This window comes from Phaenicophaeus curvirostris, chromosome 6, assembly GCF_032191515.1.
Source record: "Phaenicophaeus curvirostris isolate KB17595 chromosome 6, BPBGC_Pcur_1.0, whole genome shotgun sequence".
Taxonomy (NCBI): Eukaryota; Metazoa; Chordata; class Aves; order Cuculiformes; family Cuculidae; genus Phaenicophaeus; species Phaenicophaeus curvirostris.
This window is the reverse complement of record NC_091397.1, coordinates 18,371,691-18,394,802: the sequence shown is the minus strand read 5'-3', so window position 1 is coordinate 18,394,802 and position 23,112 is coordinate 18,371,691. Positions and strand designations below refer to the sequence as shown.

The following is a 23,112-nucleotide window of genomic DNA, read 5'->3' as shown; positions in this document are numbered from 1 at the left end:
TACTAAAATATAGGGGGTTGCAAGGACATACATTATGTAATGTTCAGTTTTGTCTGTGACTCAGTTTCTTGTATGCAAACTTTGTTAGTGCCTGTCCTCAGAAATACTGGCAGGTGCTTAGTTCAATTTGTTTGCTTCCCACGATGATACCTCAGGGTTGGAAGCCCCATGAACAAACTTGAACTGTTTTTCACATTCTGTACTGGGATTTGCACTCAAACCTGCTGCACAGTTGCAACAGCAAGATTACTGATATGGTCAAGACACAAAATCCTTGTTGGCCATATCCCTTTCTCATTTAGGGGGGCAAGGGGGGACAAGTTGGTGATAGCTACTATTTATAGTTCTCACTGAACTTTGTTTCTGTGCTTGCTGTTTCTTTCATGTGGCGTGCTGGTGTTCGTTTATCCTTGCCCAGAACCCCTAGCTCTCATCAAAGATACTTAGACCCTTGGACAACTGTTCTGGAGTTCTTCCTCTATGAAAATGACACTTAGATTAATGGGGTTTGTGCTAAAAAACAGCTTTTGTGTTTCTGTCTGAAATTTAAGCATGCCCCAGATAACCTGTGCCTCATCTGGAAGAGACAATGGGCATGTGCCATGCATTGAAGCATGGAGCGTGAGAACCAAACAAGCACCAATACTTGATTTTCTCCCAGAAGGAGAATGTCATACAATGTCATGCACATAGCTGAAAGCAGTAGAGCCATGCAACAGCGTGTTAAACATGGAATCATAGAATCATTTAGGTTGGAAAAGACCCTTAAAATCATGCAGACCAACCAGAAACCTTACACTGCCAACCCCACCACTAAGCCATGTCCAGAAATGCCACATATACACCTCTTTTAAATACCTCCAAGGATGGTGACTCCACCACTTCCATGGGCAGCCTGTTCCAGTGCTTGGTAACTCCTTCAGTGAAGAATTTTTTTTCCTAATATTCAACTTAAACCTCCCCTGGTGCAACTTCAGGCCAATTTAGAATCATAGAATCACAAGGTTGGAAAAGACCTCTTGGATCATTAAGTCCAACCATTCCTATCAAACACTAAACCATGCCCCTCAGCACCTCGTCTACCTGTCTTTTAAATATCTCCAGGGGTGGTGATGAAACCACCTCCCTGGGCAGCCTGTGCCAGTGCCTGATGACCCTTTCTATGAAAAATTTCTTTCTGATATCTAGTCTGAACCTCCCTTGGTGCAGCTTGAAGCCATTGCCCCTCGTCCTGTCCCCTGTCACTTGGAAGAAGAGGCCAGCTCCCTCCTCTCCACAACCTCCTCTCTACAACTTGAGCAAAAAACCTAACTCTTAACAAATAGCTGAGGTGTGCACCTCATTACTATAGTCATGGGGCTTCCAGTCCTGACACTGATGTGCTTTGTACTCATACAGCATCTTTGTGCCATGTGCCATAACGTCTCCTGAAGACGAGGGCATTGGACAGTTGCCTCAGCATTTGGCCTCTGGGTTTTCCCTAGTTAGGGCAGCCAAATGTTTCTTCCAACTTCTTATATTGTAACTTTTTAGGGGCAGGGCTGCACCTTTAGGTCTTCATTTCCGTTCTGGAGAACCAGAACTACCTACTCCCTTGATTTTTGTCAGAGCAGCAAGCAACTCTCACTCCACTTAATCTATTGCCTTCTGGTAAGCAGGATAAAGCACTGATGTCCTAAAGCTGTAGGTCATTTGGACTCTTATGGTGCTGCTGTGTTCTGCCAGGGTGTTCCTCAGCTGCCTGTTCCTTGCCTCTCCAAAGGTACAGCTGAATAAGACCAAGAGTGAGGCGTGCATTGATCCCCTTAATTCATATGCATTTGTGTTGGTAAAGGCTATAAACTAAGCCTTTTTCAATTAACTGTATATTTAACTTACCAGCTTACAGGAAATTTGCTTACCACTTAACCTCAAAACTGCACTTGATTTTCATTTCTGGTGCGTTTACTTGGAGCATTCAGCTTTATTTCAGGCGATAAGGCTTGTCTTCCTTGAACCACCTTGAGGTTAACGGTATGATACTTTGTTGGTTCATTCCTCACTGCTGTGGAGCCAGCAGTGTTGCTGTTTTTAGTCCTGGCAGGGTGTGAGTTCTCAGCTGGAGTGGGCAGACTTGTGCCATTCTTCAGCCTTTGTCTTCAAACACCAGGCACGGCACTAGACAAAGCATCTGTGTTCTTCAAACACCAGGCATGGTGTTTGAATCTGGTGTTTGAAGAACACAGATGCCTTGTCTAGTGCCATCAGGTGATTCCTCTGCATGCCTTTTTGTCCTACAGGTCTTCTGATCCCACGTTCTGTTCAGGTAATTTATTTCCTAGACAAATCCCCGTGGCTTTTTAAATGGCTAATTCTGGGGTCACAGTAATTGCCTTCTAACTTTTTTCAATCAGATGTCAGCCACAACCAGGTCTATTACTCAGCTGCTCCACCTGAAGTGACCAGAACAATTCTTCACCATAGTGAATATGTTATGAACTCTCTTGTTCCCAACTTCTTTTACATGTCTGTTTAATATACGACTTCTGTGAAGGAGGTGTTGCAATTCCAGATTTCATTGTAGCAGTTTTGTAGCTAGCTGTCACTGTCTTTACGTGTTGTTCATCCTTCGGTGCTCCTGGTTGCATGTGCGCAGTTGGAAGAGTTTCCCAGTTCCAACTCCAGGCACCACAAAACTCCTAAACTGCTTCTTGAGCTGAGAAAGGTAGGTTGACCACAGGCAACTGAGTTGTGTCTGTATTTTGTTTGTTTTCTTTCTGTGTTCAGAAATCATGCAGAGCCAAAGTCTACTTTACCTAGTGGACACAATCCAGTCAGCCTTGCATGAAAGGAGTGGCACAGCCACCAGCTGTAGTCGGTTTCTGCCAGACTTTCCTAAAGGCACAGTACCCCACAGCTGGCAAGCACATTCTCGTACAGAGTCGCATGGTGGCCAGGATGTGATGTGTCTGTTAAGCCTACAGTCCTGCCAGAGTGCAGGGGCTTGCTGGAACAAACAAACAAGCAAAAATCCCAACCCAAAGCCCTTTTGAAAGAAAAAAGAATTTATAAATCAGGTCAGTGAACTTCATAGTTTTCTGCACCTTACTCCTAAAAGAAAAGCCACTGACAGATATCCTCCTGGAAATGCAAACATTACTACTTATTCTAAATCCCAAAAGTGTTTCCTGAGTGGGGTCCCCAGCCTCTGGAATGAACACAATGCTGTCAGGAAGAGCAAAATCGAGTAGCCCAAAAGATATTGGAATTCACAATTAGGGATGCATGGCACAACTAGGGAGACAGGTTTTGTAGCTTAGCTGTTTTCTAGCTTGTTGCAGCCTGACTGCAGCTCTAGCAGGCTCTCATGTCTGAAGAGCTGGCAGCACATCCTGCCCCTGGAAAGCCTCAGGTCTGTCATCATGCGTCTGCATTAGCATGCAAGTCAGAGTCATCAGTGTCATTAGCAAGAATTGTCAGACAGAATACAGAAACCAAATTATGTATCTCAAGACTATTTTCTGTAAAAACAAACTGTTTTCCATTCCCTTTTGTCTTCATGTTTGGTTAGACTGGGCTGATTTGTTTATTTTAATCTTCATGCTATATGAAACTCCACATTTAAGCTGCTTGCTATATTCAAGAGTCCAGATCTGTTTCTTGTGTGATTAGCTGTTGTTGCATGCATGTCATTTCTGACTATTAATAAGAAAGTGGTCTTATTAATTCCCTCTTTCCCCCCTGTTTGTTTCATTGGGTTATTTGATTGTGAAAGCAAGGTCATTGCCACTGCATTTCTTAGCACTATTAGCTGTCTCTCTGATAGGAATATTTCTATTTAAATAGCTACTCTATAAAAAAAAATCATGGCTATCAACACTTTTGTAATGTCTATGTGACCTCAGAGAGGGTCTGGGACTCTTCCTCCTTACTTTGGTGCTGCAGACTTGATGGAGCTTTGAGCTGTCATTCTGTTCAGTCCATTTTGTTGTTAGTAGGGTCTCATTGCTGTATGTGAGTACATTGCCTGGATCTATGCCTTTTACATCTTTTACATTTTATTTCAGAGAGAATCTCTGAGTGTTTTATCTGTCTCATAGCAATAAACCTTTCCTCTTTCTTCCTGAAAACTGTGGAATTGAGATTAGCCCTCCTGTGTGCTTGCTTAATGCCCCTTCAGAACAGCAGAATAGTTTTAATTCAGTTTGTCTTTAAGTAGACAGATTATTCTTGCTTTACTAGGTTGACTTAGAACCTTTGACAAATAAACCTTTGACTATAGCTTACCTTATCATTTTTCCATTATTTTATGGTGAACACACAAAGCAAAACCTCTCAGAACTCAGCTTGTCGGATGTTATTTCTTCCTGTGCATATGAGAGGAAACACAGAAAATGAGAGTCAGTGTTTCTTGCAGATGACTGTTTTAACTTGAATATTTTATTGCAGAATGACAAATGAACAGAATGTTTCATTTATTTATTGAAGTTGTATGTTGCATTAATATATATAACCTTGTAGGGGAGTGCGAGTATTGCATTTGCCTCTTCATTAGAATGGGTGACAATGTAATCTAGTAATAAATTTGGAAAATAAAAGTGAAAAAGTGTACTTTAGTGGGCCCCTGGGAGGAGAATTTGTGATTCTTTGTGGAATTTTCAGTCAGAGCTCAGAAGAAGTTCACAGAACAAGTAATACAGAAGATCTAATACTAACTACATTTCTAATGCTAATACACTTCTAAAGCATATTAGATCTCTAAGATTTAAGTTCTGAATAAAAAACTTGTTGCAGAAAGCATACTAAGAAAATATTAGTGACTTGTGAGTTTCCTCCATCTATCTGTGCTTCTGTGTACTGACTGCACAAAGATACAGAAGCACAGAAACATTGAGGTTGGCAAGGACCTGTGGAGATCATATAGTCCAACCCACTGGCCTGGAGCAGGCTCAACCCATATATAGTCAGGTTCTGAATCTCTCCCAGGACAGAGGTACATAACCTCTCTTGGCAACATATTGTAGTGTCTGACCACATCTTATGTTTTAGTGGCCTGTTTCCTGTTATCCTGTCACAGGGCACCACTGAGAAGAGTCTGGCTCCATCTTCTTTACCCCCTCCCATCAGATATTTATATACATTGTTAAGATTCCCCCTGAGCCTTCTCTAGGCTGAACAGTCCAGTGCTCTCAGCCTCGCCCCTTATGAGAGATGCTGAAGTCCTTTAATCAGGTCTGCGACCCTTCACTGGGCTCAGCACCAGCGTGTCCATGTCTCTCTTGTACTGAGGAGTGCAGAACTGGACACACAACTCCAGGTATGGCTTCAGTAATGCTGAGCAGAGGGGTAGGACCACTTCCCTCAACTTGCTGGACATATTTTGCCACATATAATCCATGAGGCTGCTGGCCTGCTTTGCCACAAGAGTACATTGCTGGCACATGGTCAATTTGGTGTCCACCAGTACCCCAAGACATCTTATGCAAAGTTGCTTTCTAGCTAGTCAATCTACAACATGTACTAGTGCGTGGGGTTGTTCTTGACTGGCTGCAGGACTCAGCATTTCACTTTGCTGAACTCTGAGATTCCTGTTTGCTTATCTCTCCAGTGTGTTTCTGTGTGAACAATTGCAGAATAATCTTAGTTTCTCAGCCACTGTTCTGAGTTTTGTATCATCCACAAAGTTACTGAGGATGCACTCTGCTCCATTGTTTAGGATGTATCGACCCCTGGGATACACAGCTATTGACTGACCTCCCGCTGGACTTCTTGCTGCTAATCCACAGTTCTTTAAGCGTGGTAGTTGATCCAGTTTTCAGTCCAGCTCACTGTCCATTTATCTCACACGTATTTCATCAGCTTGTTTATAAGGATTCATAGAAACAGTGTGAAAAGCCTTTCTGAGTCAAGATAAACAACATCCACTACTCTTCCTTCAGGCAGCCAGTCAGCTCCTTGCAGAAGACTTGCAGGTCAATCAGCCTGATTTCATCTTCATAAATCCATGCTGACTACTCCCAGTCACCTTGCCCTTCATGTGTTTGGAAAAGGTTTCCAGTACAATATTTTTTTTTTGTCACTTTCCCAAGGATCAAGACAAGTTTGACCAGCTCATAATTCCTGGAATCCTTCTTCTTGCATTTCTTGATTGGAGTGACATTTGCTTTCTTCCAGTCAATAGGAACCTCCCCCAGTCACCAGAGCCTTTCGAAGAGGGTGAAAGTGGCCACTGAGAGTGGCCTTGCAATGCCATTGGCCACATCTTTTCACATCCCATGCATGGCCTTCAGTATATCCAGTTCACTTAAGCGTTCCCTAACCTTATTCTTCTCTACCAAGTTTAAATCTTCCTTCCTCTAGACTTCCCCGATGGTCTTGAGGACCTGGGATTCCTGAAAGCAAGTCCTGCTAGTAAAGACTAAGACTAAGGTAAAGAAGGCATTAAGTATTTCAGTCCTTTCTGTGCATTTGCTACCAAGTCCCTACATCATTCAGCAGTGGGTTCAGCAATTTATTGATCTGTGTACGTCCGCTGCCACCTTTGCTTGATTTCCTGGTGTGGTCCATTTCTGAGCTTGTAGGATCTTGAAGCTTTTTTCCCTTCTCTCAGGATTCTGAACTCCACCTTTCATGGTCACTGCAGTGGAGATTGTTCCTGACCTTCACATCCCCAGCAGCTCTTCCTTTCCTGTAAGTATGAGGTCCAGCAGAGTGTCCCCCTTCCTTGGCTCCTTAGTCATTTGCATCAAGAAGTTATCATTAGTGCATTCCAGAAACCTCCTGGTCTGTGTGTGCCCTGCTGTGTTGCACTTCCAGCAGATATTTAGATTGCTGAAAACCTTCATTAGGACCACAAACTGCAAACAAGAGGCTTCTACCCGTTGTCTGAGTAAGGCCTAACTCAGGACCTACAGTCTCTGCATTTATAGAATCATAGAATCATAGAAGAACCAGGTTGGAAGAGACCCACAGGATCATCGAGTCCAACCATTCCTATCAATCACTAAACCATGCCCCTTAGCACCTCGTCCACCCATGCCTTAAACAGTTCCAGGGAAGGTTAATCAACCACCTCCCTGGGCAGCCTGTTCCAGTGCCCAATGACCTTTTCTGTGAAAAATTTTTTCCTAATGTCCAGCCTAAACCTCCTCTGGCGGAGCTTGAGGCCATTCCCTCTTGTCCTGTCCCCCATCACTTGGGAGAAGAGGCCAGCACCCTCCTCTCTACAACCTCCTTTCAGGTAGTGGTAGAGAGCAATGAGGTCTCCCCTCAGCCTCCTCTTCTCCAGGCTAAACAACCCCAGCTCCCTCAGCCGTTCCGCATAAGGCCTGTTCTCCAGCCCCTTCACCAGCTTCAGATTCCTGATCAGGCAACCTGTAGCTTTCAGCTGGTTCAGCCAGTGTCCAGAGGCAGAAAGCTCCATGCATCCTAGCTGCCCTCTCACAAACAGGACAGCTTGCCCCTCCAGTCTGTCCTTCCCAAAGTGTCTGTATCCATTCATGGAGCGCTCCAGTCCTGTGATCAGCAGTTATTTTTAAGGACATCATTACTGCTGCCAATTCAAGGAGTACTCCTAGCTGTTGAGGCACATTCCTAGCAGTGTGGTATTACACAGCGGAGAGGAGGAAACAGCAAGTATTTGTCAAGTTCTGCAACTTCAGTTATTTTCACAAAATTTAAATTGAGACAGACATTAAGAAACTAGTGTCCAGGAAACTGTAGCTTCCTCAGAACTGCTTATGAGTAACCTAATTAGCAGGTTTTTCTGATTGCTATGCATGCTTACACACATTGAGAGTAAACATATTTGAATGATCATGTACCTGGCAATAGAACATGGACTCTTATGAAAGATTAATTTTGTTTGGATATTACTGACACTACACAATCGTTCTGGACTATGATTCTTTACATTTCTTTTAGTTCTATGTTGTATTTTATATGAAACATTGGAAAAAAAGAACATACAGAATGCAATTTATCTCCTCTGGAGCACAAATGTAACTAAACTGTTTCAATACCAATAGTCAATAGCATGCCAGATTCATGAAGAAATACCATACAGAAAAATAGAGGGCTGATTTGCACTGCTCTGTACCATGTTGCTTGCATGAGCCAAGTTGAGGCTGATTGGAGCAGAAGAATCCATCCCTTTTCAACAGTTTGTCAGATGGTGGCTTTATACTGCTTATTTTTGTTATTTGTTCCTTTACTATAGTATTAGAAATAGAAGAGAGGTATTATTCTCTTTCTTCTGTACTGGACTTTTCTCTGACCAGAATTTGTTTTCTGCTGAGAAACTGCTGTGCCCATACTGATTGTCATTTTCTTACACAGTCATTGCTCTACTTGTTCTTCTATCAAGATAAGTGTTTGACATAATGGAGTATGAGTGAAACTGGACCTAAAAAAAAATCTATTTTCCTCTGCTTACTGTAGAATTTCCTTTTTTAAAAAAGTTCTTAGTGAATACTAGGCTTGTTGTTGCTAATGAGAATAGTGAATTAAAAAATGTAAAATAAGGCTCCCAAATCAAGGGGAGGTCTGCAGGTGGTACTGCAACCTTTCACAGCACATCTGCACCTCTGTATTGATAGACTAAAGATGGGGTTTTGTTTTTTGGGTTTTTTTCTGTGAGGTTGTTCCTGCATCTTAAATATCTCCTGTGAGCCTGGAATTTGCATTGAAGGACATGAAGCAGCTTTGTAAGCCTTTAGTGTTTAGCTTGCGGGTTGGACTGACTTTCTGTGTGAGTCACTGCTCTTCCATGACAGCAACTGGCCTTTTCCTCATGGTGGGAGATGCTTAAGATAGACCAAAAACTCAAAAACCAACTATACAAGGCCCTGATCCAGCTTTGATCAGGAGAGGTGGATTAGGCAATTTCTTAATCTCTCCCTTCCAAACTCCACTATTTTGGCACTCTGTGAATTAATCGACTAGAGCCACAATAACATCACAGATGCCTGATGAGCTTTAATACTCTTGCCAGGATTTTCATTCCCTTCAGTGTAATATACTGCAGGTGTACATTTGCAGAGGATTATTGTTAATAATAACAGTATTTTATCACATGGAATTTTTATCCAAAGAAATTGTGGTCTCAGTTTCTATCAGTGGTAGCATTGCTGTATCTCATGACAGGTGGAGATGTTCCTGATTTTATCTATTGTAAGAGTGGTTTGAATCTTATCTTTTGCAGGCAAGCTGAAAAATAAACTTTCCTTTCAAATACACATGAAGGTTTTAGCTATGATACCTGCGTGCACAACCATAAGATAAAGTTAATATTTATTCCACAAGTGGAAGGAGAACACAATGTTGATAAAAAGCTTTGTTTTCAGTAGAGTTGATATAAAAAGCTGCTGCCTGTCAATCATGTTGTAAAGTGGTTAACGTTTATTTTATTAAAGTGGGCACAAAACCTTCAACAAGTATAACAGCTAAATATTACAGTTGTGTATATTTCTGTAGTTTTTGGTCCACATTTCATTAACCCTTGTCAACTTTGCATCACATAGTAAGTGATGCAGTCCAGTATTTCTTCTTGAGCTCTACTGAAGTACAGAAGTCTGCATGGTGGATCTGAGAAGATAAAGTCCAGTGTGTGTGATAACTCTTTCTTACACCTAAAGGAAGTAAAATCTGCCATGGTTATGAATGCATGTAAATAAGTGTCACAACTCAGACCCACGCGTGCACATGCTCGTGTCCAGTCCTGACTGGGTGTGGGAAAAGTGGATTCATTTGTCTGTGTGGCGATCCAGAGGCTGAGAAGGTCACTCCCAGGGTGAATATCAAAAGCAGTATTTATTTCTGTCTCCGGCAAGCATAAACACCCCAATACCACCCAAAGTTACAGAAATGAATCCCTGAAAACAACCCAGGTCCCTTGGATCCGATCCAACACGCACACCATGAGGTAACGGGAGGGAGTCAGAGAGAAAGAAAGAGAGAGGGGGAAGTCCATAATGGTGACACTTGAGGGTGTAACTTGCTCAGTCGAACCCGCCGCTGCATCACCTCCACTCAACAGCAGCCAACTCTGGATCTGGAGCCCAGCCAAGCAAGGGAGAGTGGTGCCCGCTCCTACATCGTCCTTCTGTTGAACCTGACACACAAGCAGGCAGTCTTCAGGCAAAATGTTTAAGGCAAAGAGAGCTGACTTTACAATAAGGGAAACACATCAAAGACTGGACTTTCAGTGTGTCCTCATTCCTCTTCATCAGCGTCCTTGTAGCCGAAAATAAACACAAATTTGGGTTGTTCTTGTTCATGATTACTTGACTCTTATTTTGTTAGGAAAAGGTAGATATCATTGAGTGCCAGGATGTAACAACTTTTCATGGTTAATTTGTGTAGACTACCAGAAAAAGAGATTTTTCTGTATATTAACTGTATTAATTTGAGGAAAAAAGCATGAATATTGGAAATGCTGCTCATCGGAATTCAGGATTTTTTACTTATTTTAAAATAAGGTTTCCTTATCTGTATATAACTAGCAGTGAAGTGATAGGATTGAGAGGATGATGTGATAAGAAAATGTGTACATTTATGACTTTATTTAGATATGTGAAGTTGCACATAATCTTGGTCATCCAGAATGGAAGCAGGTATATGAACCTTTCTCAACCAGTTTCACAGTAACTTCCAGCACTGAAACATTCTGATAGAAATAAAGTGAAAGGGAAAAGGTACACCTCAGAAAGAATGGAAGAAACAAAAGGACTTAAAAATGGTGAAGTATTACAGTTTATAAAATGAGGGAAGTTCCTGTCCTTTCACTTGCTGATGTTTGCTTCCTGCATCTTTAATAATGGATTGCCATTTTAAAGTAGTGTGTAAGAACATAGTTTCACAGCAGAAAGGGAAACAAGCGCTTGCAAATAAATAGACAAGGAGATACTTTAGTGTCAAAAGATTTTGTGTGTAGTGCTTTAGTAAGAGCTCCACAGATGCAGTACATCCCCTGATCTCTTTGTTTTGCTGGGATTTTTTTGAGGCAGTATACTTAAGCCACTTTATTCTGAAAAATACTTATCTTGAATCTTCTCTGACAATGTGGCTAGAGCCACTGTCAGCAACTTATGTTGAGCTGTACACACCTTCTCCTGCAGAAACCTCCTCCAAATGAGCAAAGAGAAAACTCAAATAAATAGGAATTTTTTTGTCTAGCTAAGATGAATGATAAAAAACTCCAGGCAACTGTATATGTCAGACTAGAAATGGGAGTGTTTATACTTAATTCTTCGCTTGTGTACCATGCCCTTGCAAGGCAGGCAGGTCTTGATTTGATCTAGCGTAGTAAATTTTTAAGTTGCATCAAGCTCTCCATAATCTTATGTGGTTCTTGGGAATTTTGTTTCCAGGCTTGTGTATCTGTTCCATACCTCCTCAAGTCACTCCCTGCTATCTCCAGATCTCTTCCTGAGCTCACTCAGCAGTGCATTGACAGACAGGGCAATATCACTTCTGCTAGAGAGGTCTACTGACTCCATCTTCTCTTGAAGAATTGTATTACCTTACAAATACAGCTAATACCAGATGCATGTGAAGATCCTCAAGAAAATCTTGTCACCATGAAAAACTAAGGAAAAACACAGTTCAAGTCCTAGGGACAAATTAATTTTACTCTGCTTTTCATCTCCTCCTCCAAGTAGAGTGTTCAGAGATATCATTTGGTCACCAACGCTTCTGGGATGAAGAACCCAAATTCAAAATCTATGATCAGATTTTGTTTCTTTGGAGCAGGGATGGAGAACCTTCTTGTTGCTGGGACCTGGGTGAATGTGCAAACACCTGTACTGGTCTGCTCAATAATGGATTCTCAGGGATTTCAGACAGTAACTGCCCAACCTGGATGAAATGAATAGCTACATCTGGCCTTCAAGCTGTAGGACCTCAGATCCTGTTCTAGAAATTCCAGCAGCAGAATTGTATGATATTATTATAAGAGCATCATTAATAGTTGTTGATGTCGTTAAAGCAGATAAAAGGCAATAGAGACCATGTAAAAGCATGTTTCATTTTATGCTGCTTTAGTATAGAAATTTGTCATGTAATTAGAAATAAAAGCTCAGTAAAATAATGAGATCTTTTCATTGAAATAATGTTTACCTTGTTCAGTATACAGTGTAGCATGCATGAACTAACAGTCACAATATCATATTAACCACATGTGTAATAGGATACAAAGGGAGAAATGGTGGAGCATCCATCTATGAACATTAAGACGTTTATATGTGTAGTTATGATTATGTTGTTTTTCTTCAGTTGTTGACTACTACTTAGTGCATTTCTTAAACAGCAAAACCTGATGGTCTATGAATATGCTATGAACATATAGTTCAGTCCTCACAATTTAATTCACTCAAGTTCACTAATTTTTTGTTCACTGCTTTTTTGAATCAAAGAAAAGCCTTGCATTGTTCTTATATAGTACCTTAATAAATTAATCTATTAACTTAAATTTGTAATGGTGGAACATATAGTGCAGCTGCAATTAACTGTGAAATCTTATTGTCCTGTTGAAAATCTCATATGTATTGTTTTTCTTAAAGCTGCCACCTTTCACATCATGCAAGTGGATCAGATTATCTGCTGTCTTTAGCTTAAAAGGAAGGAGATATTTTATTTCTGTGGCCACATTAAACATGCTGGAAAGGTATCATCATTTTTTAAGTGGGGCTTAGTGTTCTCTGGTCAGTGAACTATGAAGCAGCATAAAGGAAAGAAAATCTTTCTGGATCAAGATATACAACCACCCCCAAATTTATTTTGCCCTGGATTTGGGCTTTATCTGTTGCAAGACTTTTCATATCTGTAGTATGACTATTTTAAGAACAAAAATACAAGCTTTGGCATAAGGTTTTGACCAGCTGCCTTACTGATGATCACTAGAAAATGCCTCTGACATTCAAAAAGGTTGTTGAAATTGTCGGTGAGTGTTTTCAGCAGGAGAGGGTGTCTGTACACAGTAGCATTAACAAGGAAGGGCATTTGTGTCATCCCTGCCGGCTTTACTCATCAGCCTTCGTTAAATGACACATTGTGAGCCTGGATCAGAAGTTGGTTTTTGTACATTCAACTCCACAGCGCTCGGTGAAGCAAATTTTATAATGAAAGCCTCGAAAATGTTCTTGACCTGTTGTAGGGAAGGATTACCAGGAGGCAGTTCTTGCATCTGTTTTCACAGTGTAAGCTTGTTGGTAAATAGTGACCTTGAGATCTTTTGTGCTGCTTGTTCTGAAAGTCTTTGATAAAAGTAAAGAACTGAATGGCTTTAGATTTACAAAAAGATAAAAAACACCTGATGATTTTTGAGAAGCAAATAATTAGCTTGGTCAAAGCTTGTATAGGCTGAAGGATTTATAATCTTCAGTCTAAACTACTAGTGACAGGAGTCATAAGGATTTATGAATTAAGATTTCTTCCACAAAATCACCTCAAATTTGAATGAAGAAAAGGGCTCAATAGGACTGATTTGCTTATGGAGAAAAACGTCTGAGAACCTGACCTCATTTTTACCAAGTGAGGGATGTAGTTATTTAAATATATGTATCAAGAGGGAATTATTGAAATGGCTAATTAATCATTTGGTAGCAGACTCAGAAAGAGATGGCATTGTGCTTATCCCAGCACCCAGGGGTTTTCAGAATTTTAGGTATCTCATGCAGGATTGTGTGGTCATGAGCTCTTGATGCTGGTGCTACTGAAGCAACTGTGTGACATAACCTGAAATATGAATAGCTGGCAAACAGGAAACATGTCACTGCTAGTTGTCTGGGAACAAGACAATTATTGGATTTTTTTGTTTAACAGTATATGAAGTCACAGTGTGCTCTGTAAGAGTTCTACCTGGTCAGAGTTTGACAGTGGAGAGTCAGATGTTTTACAGACACTGTAGTTCTAATCTCAGCAGGATTTGTTGGGGGTATTAGTGCAGTAAGTGGTTTATTGTAGGAGATAATTAGCACAAAGCAGATGAAGATTTCATCAATAAGGAGACTGGGTCTGCATCGCTGAAACCTAGTTACATGACATGGCAAGGCCCCTTGTTGAGCCTTCTTATCTCTCGGCTGCCCAGTGCTTGGTACATCCATCAGCAATACACCCAGGATGGGCAAATCCAGTTGAGGCACAGCTGTGTAAGATGAGCCTTACTTGGATGGTATGGTGGAATGAGCAAAAGCACTTCAGAAAGCAACACGCATGCTCAGTTTCAGTGTCTCCTGCAACGGGAATTAGCAGGCAGCTGGAACAGATGTGAGCAGCAGATCAGTGAGCTAGGGAGCGAGGAGGCACTGGGGAAAAGCAGACTTCAGTTAATCTGTCGAAAGACTTCAGCTGCACTCCTTGGAACTGGCTGAAGGCAGAGAAAGCTTTTTGATAGTCCACCAGGAAATTATGCTTTTCTCAGATGGGAATTTAGACTTGCAAGTGTAAGGAGAAAGTAAAGCATATATATAGCATGAAAAAATGTCAGAGTCTAGGCTACAGTTAAAGAAATAACAATTTTATTTGCTCATTCAAGGCTTACTTACCAATTGACAGACAAGAGCTACTTCAAATGAATACATTTGCATCAAAGTAAGTCATGGACTCTTTCCATGTTATTAAATATGCGTGATAATGAGAGTCCAGTGCTGCTCACATGGGAACGAGTGAGAGGTTCTTATTGCAGTGGAAAACCTCTTGAACTCTTAACCTCCAAATACCCAGACCCTTCTCTTGAATGCCTTGTGATTTTCCTCCCACCTTTTTTAGTCTGCTCAGACTATCGCAGTTTTTAGCGGCAAATTATAGCAGTTTATCTTCTATACATTGATTCAGAAGGGAGGCTTTCATCAAAGCACAATCTCCCTCCTGGTGCTTCCAGTACTATGAGTACTTGGGGTTTACTTTGTAATTATTGAACAGGCTTATGACACTGTCCTGGTTCTGGCTGGGAAAGGGTCTGTTTCCTGGCTTCAGCAGGGAAAGACTTAATTTTCACAAGAAGTTGGGTAGGTACATGGCTGGGACAGTTGACCCGAACTGGCCAAAATGATACTCAATACCATGACATCATGCTCAGTGTATTTATGGAGGGTAGCTAACTGGTTGGTGGGGGATGTAGTTGGTGACATGGTTTGTGGTGTGGCTGGCAATGTGGTGATCACAGTCCAGTTTTGTGGCTGGTTTTTGTGGTGTGGTTTTGGGTGCATGGCTCTGAAGCACAGTATAGGATTCCTGACTGGAAGTACATTTGATTGTCAGTTACAAAGCAGTGAGTGTTTTGCATCATATATAACCTTTTTTGTCTAATCTTTCATTGTTGTTATTGGAGTTTTTTTCCTCCTCCTTTTCTGCTCTGTTAAACTGTTTTTATCCCAACCCACTAGTTTTAGCTTTTCTTCCCAAGTCTCCTTCCCACTCGTCGAGGAGTAGGGGGAGGTGAGCAAGTGGCTGCATGGCTGTTTGTTACTGCTAGACTCCATGTGATTCTTTGTTTGCTAGCCACAACTAAACCACGACAGATATCATAGTGTTGTCACTATACAAACTAGCCTTCAGCCAGCTTGTGCTCTGTTACTGATGACAAAACCCACTGCATTTGTAAATGTTAGTCCATTCATCCAGGGATTTGTTGCCTTTTGTGGCAGTGGTCTTCTTGACAGTGTATTTGCTATTACAAGATTCTTCTCTGAAACGGAAAATGTGTGAGATATCGTATTGTCTACACTTTGATTTATTGCAAGTGTCATGTGAAGGAGTTGAGATATTTTGGTGGTTATCAGTGATACGGGGACTCGTGGAAGTACTCATACACCTGAATAATTGCCAGAACTACTTTTTCTAATTGTTGTACCTTTTCACTGGACAGGACATGATGTGTATGATGCAGGTCTCGCCATGTTGCGGTTGAGGTGTTGACATGGTGTGGCTCTCAGCCCGGGTTTGCTCAGGTTCAAGATGATGAGACTCAATAAAGCAAAACATCATCCCAGTTTCAGTGAGTATATTCTTCAGTGCCGGACTTCGCATCTGTTTTAGACTGAGGTCTTGAGAAATCACCGAGGAGTAGACATTGACTAATTGGGAGACTTCCAGCTGGAACGTGTTTTAGAACACTGTTTATTTCTCTGTCTCAGTTGGGCTTTATCCTTTTCAGCTGAGAGCCAACAACTAGTGGTAAAAGTGCATCTAAATATGATTTGTGAGGTCCTGGGCCCTAAGTGTTGATGTTCTTTCTTCAGTTGTCTTCCCTGATGTGGAAATAAAACCTGTACTCAGTGTTTATGTTTATGTGTATGCCTGTGCGTTAGGTGTGAAATGTAGGCTCTCTTTTGCATTGAGATAGTGCCGTACATGTGCCTTCTGTACCTCCCCACTCTTTTTAGGAGGATCATATCAGTTTACAAACTCGAAGGAACTAGTGGTGTGTTCACTGTTACTCAAGAAAAAGCAGATAAGACATAATCCCTACACCATAGGAAGGCAATATACTTCATAAGAGCTTGACCTCTTATCTTTCTGATGCAGCTTTCATATCACAATAAAAATCATCAGTCTGGAACAGAACAGTTTGACAGAATGACTCAGTAGAGCCACAAAATGACAGATGCTAGAAACAAAAAATAAACAAACCATGCCAGGTCATCACTATCAAGGCAGGATCCATCACCTGTTATTCCTGTCACTCAGGCAACCATCTAGCAGTTTGAGGGCAATGCTTTTCTGTTCACAGGACACATTATTCATGTGATCTGAAAATTCAGTATAGTTTTATTTATTTTCTAAGATTACACATTACATCTCAGGATGTAACATGTGTGGCAGCAGCCACGTGCTTTCCTTTTCTGTTTCTAAGCTGGCAATCCCAGCCAGTCCCGTGAACCACCACGCTCTGTCCCTCTACTTCAGATCCACTTACAGCATCGCCCCTTTCCCTGGCTACTGGGCTTCCTTTGGCTCTCAGCTCTCATTGTTTGTAACCAAGTCTTCCCTTTGTACATTCATATAGAGCCAGCACCCACTCCCAGCCTCTCAGACCTTATAGCTTAAGTCTATGCAGCCTTGACAGTTGAGCCAGCAGTGTTGGGCACTACCTGCAGTGGTCTCCAGGCAGTTCATTTAGCCTCAACTGTGTTTTATGTTTAGTCTGTAAAATAGATAGCACTTGCATATCAGTTGTAGCTGTCTATAAGTCAAAGGTTTTCTTGAAGGTAGCCGTGTCTTCCAGAAAAGCAGGTAGAGCACATTTCAGTGTTCTGTCTGATCCATCTGTTAACAGAGCTGATGACATGTCACTGAAAATGATGGTTTGATTATCCAGCAACAGCATATAAAAGTGGATGGCGTATCCTGAATATGGTGAGTTTTTTTAGCTGGGAGAAGAGCTAGAAGGTGCTGAGGTAGATGATTAAGTTTCCATTTCTGCCTTAGATTGTAGGCCATACGTGTAAAACAGTGCCGTAAGCATCTACTGGGGCACTTCCTGGCGCTACCAGCCGTTTTGGGCGTAGATAGAACAGGAGGAAGAGTCTTTCCAGTTGACATTGCCTTACTTGATACTCAGAATTAAACATGTATTTGCTCATGGATTTGCATCCAGGCCTACATCTATATTTATAAATGAAGTAGCATCGGACAACATTCCCTGGGCATATTTAATTTCCTAATATAGATACAGCCCATCAGCTCCACTTCTTACCTCCCTGTGAGAATTCTTGTCTCGTTGTTCAATAGCTAGTTCAATCCAAATATATAGAAAAAGGAGAATTGAGCATTGTCTACCCAGAAGCTAGGGCAGGGATTTGAATCAAGGACTCCCCAGTTTTCTGATGGAGAGTTCCAGTCACCAGACAATACATGGATGCTGAGGCAATTTGGTTTCGTTTTGTAGCAATTCAACTTTTTTATGGATAGTATGTGAGTCAGAGGTACAGGAAGGAGAATGACCTTCCAGCCTGATGAGTAGGTGTGCTCATAGGAGAGGAACTCCTGGGCATTTATCTCTGCTTTGATAGCTGTTCAATAATACATAGGAGATGAGAGGAGATGGAGCACGTCTGCCAGTGCTGAGGTGGTGAGAAATGCAGGTTTAGATTCACATTGCACCAGAAAAATGAGGGAATTGCAGCTCTGGAGCTCATGTTCTAATTGAGTACTTTTTGTGCCACAGCATCTGGAAAGGAGATGTTCAACACTGAACATCTTACCCAGATTTCCTTGCAGCTTCTCAGAAAAAGAATTTCTGGGGAAAAAAAAAAGGAAAGGTTAGGTTACATGCAGGCCTACACATTAAAGGTAGAAATGGTAACGGTGGTGAACACTTCTTTTTTCTTGTGAAAAAGATAAGGAAGGAAAGAAAGAAATGTGGTTTGATCTAAATTGGGGGGGGGGTCAACTGCTGTACTGCAAAATGTTATTTATTTCACTGTGCTTAGATCAATAATGTAATAGCAGCCCACCCTTCTCCCATAGAAAGCTGTCTTGCGGTCAGCAGTCAATGAGTTAGCACTGGAAAAAATGTGATGGGTCCTGCCTTCATCCAGGAAAGGCTCACATGTTGGCTTTCTGTAGAATCACCAAGAACTGACTTTGGAGAGCTAATACAAAGAAAAGAAAAGTTTCTGTTAGTTCTCAGCTGGTTTGTACAATTTCTGCAATTCTTCATAAACATGTATGATGAGATTTTTTCTTAAATGGCAAAGTGTAGCTATGAAAGATGGTGTTTTCCAGTTTATTACCAAAAGAATAACTTTTCCTTCCTTTCAAGGAAGCTAAGTATTGATCAGCATTCATATCAGGGAGGAGGAAAGCCTTCACTTGTTGATTTTTAGTGTTCTAAAACCAAGACGTTGTTAGTGTTCCCCTGAAACAGTAGTGCTACAGCTGTGCAGTGCAGAGGGAGTCACGTGCCTCGCTGCTGTGGAGTTGTCTGTCTATCCTGCCTGAAGTCTTTGGGAAGCTGCTTCCAACATAAAATACTTAGCATCTGCAGAAGGAGAGCGGGACATCTATCAGACATGGAAAGATCAAAAACTGTGACTTCCTGCGGAGTAACTGTTGGGAGGGAAACAGCTGAATAATGTTGAACATATTCAGATCTCTGACTTCACCTAATGCACACTGCGAAGGCTGTTTGTAGTCAAATGATGAATCATTTTTATGGATGTGGAAAAGCTTTTGTGTTTCTGTCTTAAAAGACACAGCTCTATAATTTGTTTGAGAGGCAACGCCAGTTGCTTCTGCCTTCTCTTAAACAAATAGAAGCATAAATATTAATCTGGAGTCTGGTTTTTTTTTTTGCTGAAAAGGTGGGCCTGGCCATGGAAGAGCTTGGGAGGTGGCTTGGTGCTTAATACCCTGAAAAGGATTGAAAACTGACAGAAGTATTTAAAAACTCAGCTTTCTAAAAAAAATAGTCAGTGATAATTTGTCCCTTCATGGCTTTTACTGGACACACTGGCTCATGGTATTCACTGGACATGCTCATGCTCAGGAATCAGGGAACACCATGGTTTTGAGGACAAAAATCACTGAAACAGCTCACTGCTTCAGTTTGAAAGGCTCCTCATCCCAGTCTCTAAGAAAGCCTTTAAACTTCAGCCCATCCTCTTCTAAAAGTTTGGGTATATGAAAACTTCCCTGATAGCCTTTCCTGACTTCCCAGCTTTAGTAACTTGGCAGAGTCCAGGCAGAAGCACTGAAAAAGCAGCAGCCCCTGCAGCCTCCTTTTCTCATAGGAAAACGCCAGGAGAAGATTAGATGCTCTTGTCAGATCCTGTTCTGCAGGCAACACAGAGAGATATTCTGTGCTATGTGAAGGGTCAAACTACTCCCTCTTCCTGAGCCTATTTCCTCAAATTGTGGTTCATCCTCGTGCATTTTTCTGCTTTAGTGGGTGATGATGGGTAAAAAATGCAGGTGATATTTCCTTGGACAGTTCTTGATGAGAGTAAACCGATCCTGATAGTAAGTGTGAATATTTTTAAAGTGAATGCTAGATGTTCAATGGCTATTATATGATGTATATGCCTGACATATGATGTGGCTTTTCTTATGATGGTTTTGTCCCAACCCAAAAAACATTGTTGCTGCTAAACTAGTCAGAAAACTTAATTAGCGAAGTGCCTTCCACAGTTATTTCTATGAGGAGTATTGTCTAAGAAGCATCAAAATCAATGGGAAAAGTATCCCAGAAAAGCTATTTTTAATCTGATTGGGGATGAGCAAACAGACAGCAAAACCAAATGAAATCTTGCACACATGGTGGCTATTTTATGGAAATGACCTTCTCTTTTCCAAAGACAGAAGTCTTCCATTGGGAGCTGGAAGGTACAAAACAGCGTGTGAATGCCTGTCTCTGGCATAAACATAGCTAATATTTTGTATTATGGCTATGTAGCATTCTCTGGGCAACAATCAATTCCATTTAAATATAATGAATATGAAAGTAATAATGTTTCAAATTTCACTCTCGTACCTACTGTCAGGGGAAAGAATGTTGATAATTTTTTTCAACAAACTGTTAGTAAAATAAAATGAAAGTCTCATTGCTGTGACACAGCCAGTGCTGTTTTTAATTCTACACTGTTTGAATTTTTCAGGGTTTTGAAGGTGTTCCTGTCCCGAACTGCTCAGCGTATTCCATACATGACAGGTGGACGAGTGATGAGGATGCTGGCTGTTATTCTCCTGATAGTCTTTTGGTTTCTTGTTGGTTGGACTTCTGCAATAACTCAAAACTTGGAGAGAAACATTCCACTCATTGGCCAGGGGCAAACATCTGACCACCTGATCTTCAATATGTGCCTCATAGACCGCTGGGATTACATGATGGCTGTTGGTATGTTCACTTCCTAGCTTACCTTTTAATTTCTAAAATTAAAGCTTTGTTGCCTTTTCATTTTTCTTCTCTTGGAATATCTTAGAGTTTTGTCAGACTGTGTAACATCACCTGAAAAGCTTCTAGGGGAATGAAATATTGGCATATATGATTTTTAAATGGGCTAAGAACTAAAAAAAATAATTAAAATATACTAAGACTTCTGTGACTTTCAAAGGTTTGTAACTTAGATGGTAGTAACAAAGTGATGGGTGCTCAAGAAATTTCATCTTTGAAGGCGGGAGATATCTTGCGCTTCTGTACTATTAAAGTGAGAAATTGGGGCTAGAATTACAGAAGCCTTTTGCTTCTGCATCACAGAACTGGGCAGAGCTCTTGTGTGAGGAGGAACAGAACTTGCAAGACCACTCTTCCATAACCTTATGGAAATTAGCATCAAAGTGATGGGAATAGGAAATGCACATCAAACACCCCAACTTAACATGTTTGTTAGATTTTGTAGCAAACAGGATTCCCAGTGCCAGGCTTCTGTTATACAGTATAATGTGCTTCCTCCCGATGGCCGGACAGCTGCAGTGCTTCTACACCTAGCGCCATTGTTTCTAGTACAGCCCAGGTGTGCTACCCACATCAGTTTTGAAATCTGAAAGAAGTTCTTACCTTTCTGCCCTTTCCCTGCTTCACTGATGGACATCTCGCTGACAGAGTTTCACTGCTGAGAATTATGGGGAGGTTATGGTAGCATGAGAGTGCAGACAAGATGGGTAGATGCATCCTGAGGACATGAGGAGTGTTTTCTCTTAGTGGTGTACAGAAAGCCAGCACAGAGTAATGAAGAGAAGTTTTAAAGGGTAAACCACTGCTGCCAGCTGCACCAAGGACTTTCTGTGCCTCTAAGCTGCCCCTGTGCTCTGTTCCTCTTTCCTTCATGTATGATCTCAGAGGACATGAGGCACACTGGTAGCCCTTGTGTCAGTATACTCAATGGTAAACCATGCAGAGAGGAGTATAAAGGGGTATGTTTTGAAATACATCTTTAATTGGACCCTTTTGGAGGGGTGTGCTGATAAAATATAACAATACTTTGCAATAATAGAACAGTACTGTTGCCAGAGATGTAAAATTAATAAGAAAAGAGAATTAAATGTGGAACACTTCATGATGTCATCTGCAGTAATCCATTTTGTATCAAAATTTTATTGCATTTCACAGCCAGTAATACAGTGCATTTTTATTAAAACTTTGATAGTGGTGGGTTTTGCATAATGGCAAACAAGTGTTTTTATTCTCTGGATTTTATAGCTATGGTAGTGAAGTGATTAACAACTCAGATCTTAATTATGAACAGTAGTCCCTTTTTGGTAAGAAATTACATAAGTTGCTGTCTGTCTTCGGTTGGAAAAAAAAAGGATCATTTTTTAAGTTATGTTTTCAGGGGGTTTTACTGTTTTTCAAAATACACTTAAAGGCAGTAGAGGTAAAGCCAGCTCTTGACACATAATCTCAGAGATATGTCAGGAGAAACACCGATAATGCAGAACCTCTTTTAAATTCCTATAATTACTGAGAGCAGCCTTGCAAACGATTTTATGGGGTGAATTAATGGATAGATTATGATTTTTATTTTAAATAATAAAATAAAAATTTTGTATGATTATTTGTGAAAGGTTTGTTATTTCATTTAATGTAGTCAGGCACAGTATTTTATATAAAACTAGTGAGTATTTTGGGAGATGCTCCATCACCTGTAGCCCTTGCTGGAATACTTCCCTCTTTCACACAGCTGTCAATGCTTTACTGAAACATGGAGAAGGAATTTTCAAGGTCGCAGATTAGTGAAGTGAGAATTAACAAGGCTCTGTTAGAAAGTCGTAATGAGATGAGTCCTTTATGCTACCAGAGATTATTTGAGTTAGGGTTTATGAACCATTTTCCATACTAATCATGCTACTTAGGCTCTATCTCCAGAGACTTTATTGCAGTGAATGTTTTATATTTACATTTCCATTAAGTTTAAGAGGATGTTCTCTATGACTAAAGTAAGGATTTGGACACAAAGATTGACACAACTTCTAGCATTGCCTCTGTACACTGTGATGTGCTGATGAGAAAAATCAGCATTCCATGAATCTTATTTTATCTACATAGCGTAATGTAAGTTAGTATGCATTTTCCTTGAGGCTGGGTACTTCTGCGTATCTTATTTGTCCCTTGCCTAGCTTCTTTTATTTCCTTTGTGTTTGTTTCTGCATCACTTTTCATCTGTTACATTGACAAGCCATAGCATGGTTGACAGT

At 40.9% G+C, this 23,112-nt stretch overlaps 1 protein-coding gene across 1 annotated transcript in view; it reads left to right on the top strand.

The window, feature by feature from the left end:
* GPR158 (G protein-coupled receptor 158) overlaps window positions 1-23,112 on the top strand; it is a 195,293-nt gene that overhangs the window by 152,607 nt on the left and 19,574 nt on the right. Inside the window, exon 7 of the mRNA XM_069859510.1 lies at window positions 20,577-20,815. Within this exon, the coding sequence (XP_069715611.1) occupies window positions 20,577-20,815 (239 nt within the window). The remainder of the gene's footprint in view (window positions 1-20,576; window positions 20,816-23,112) is intronic.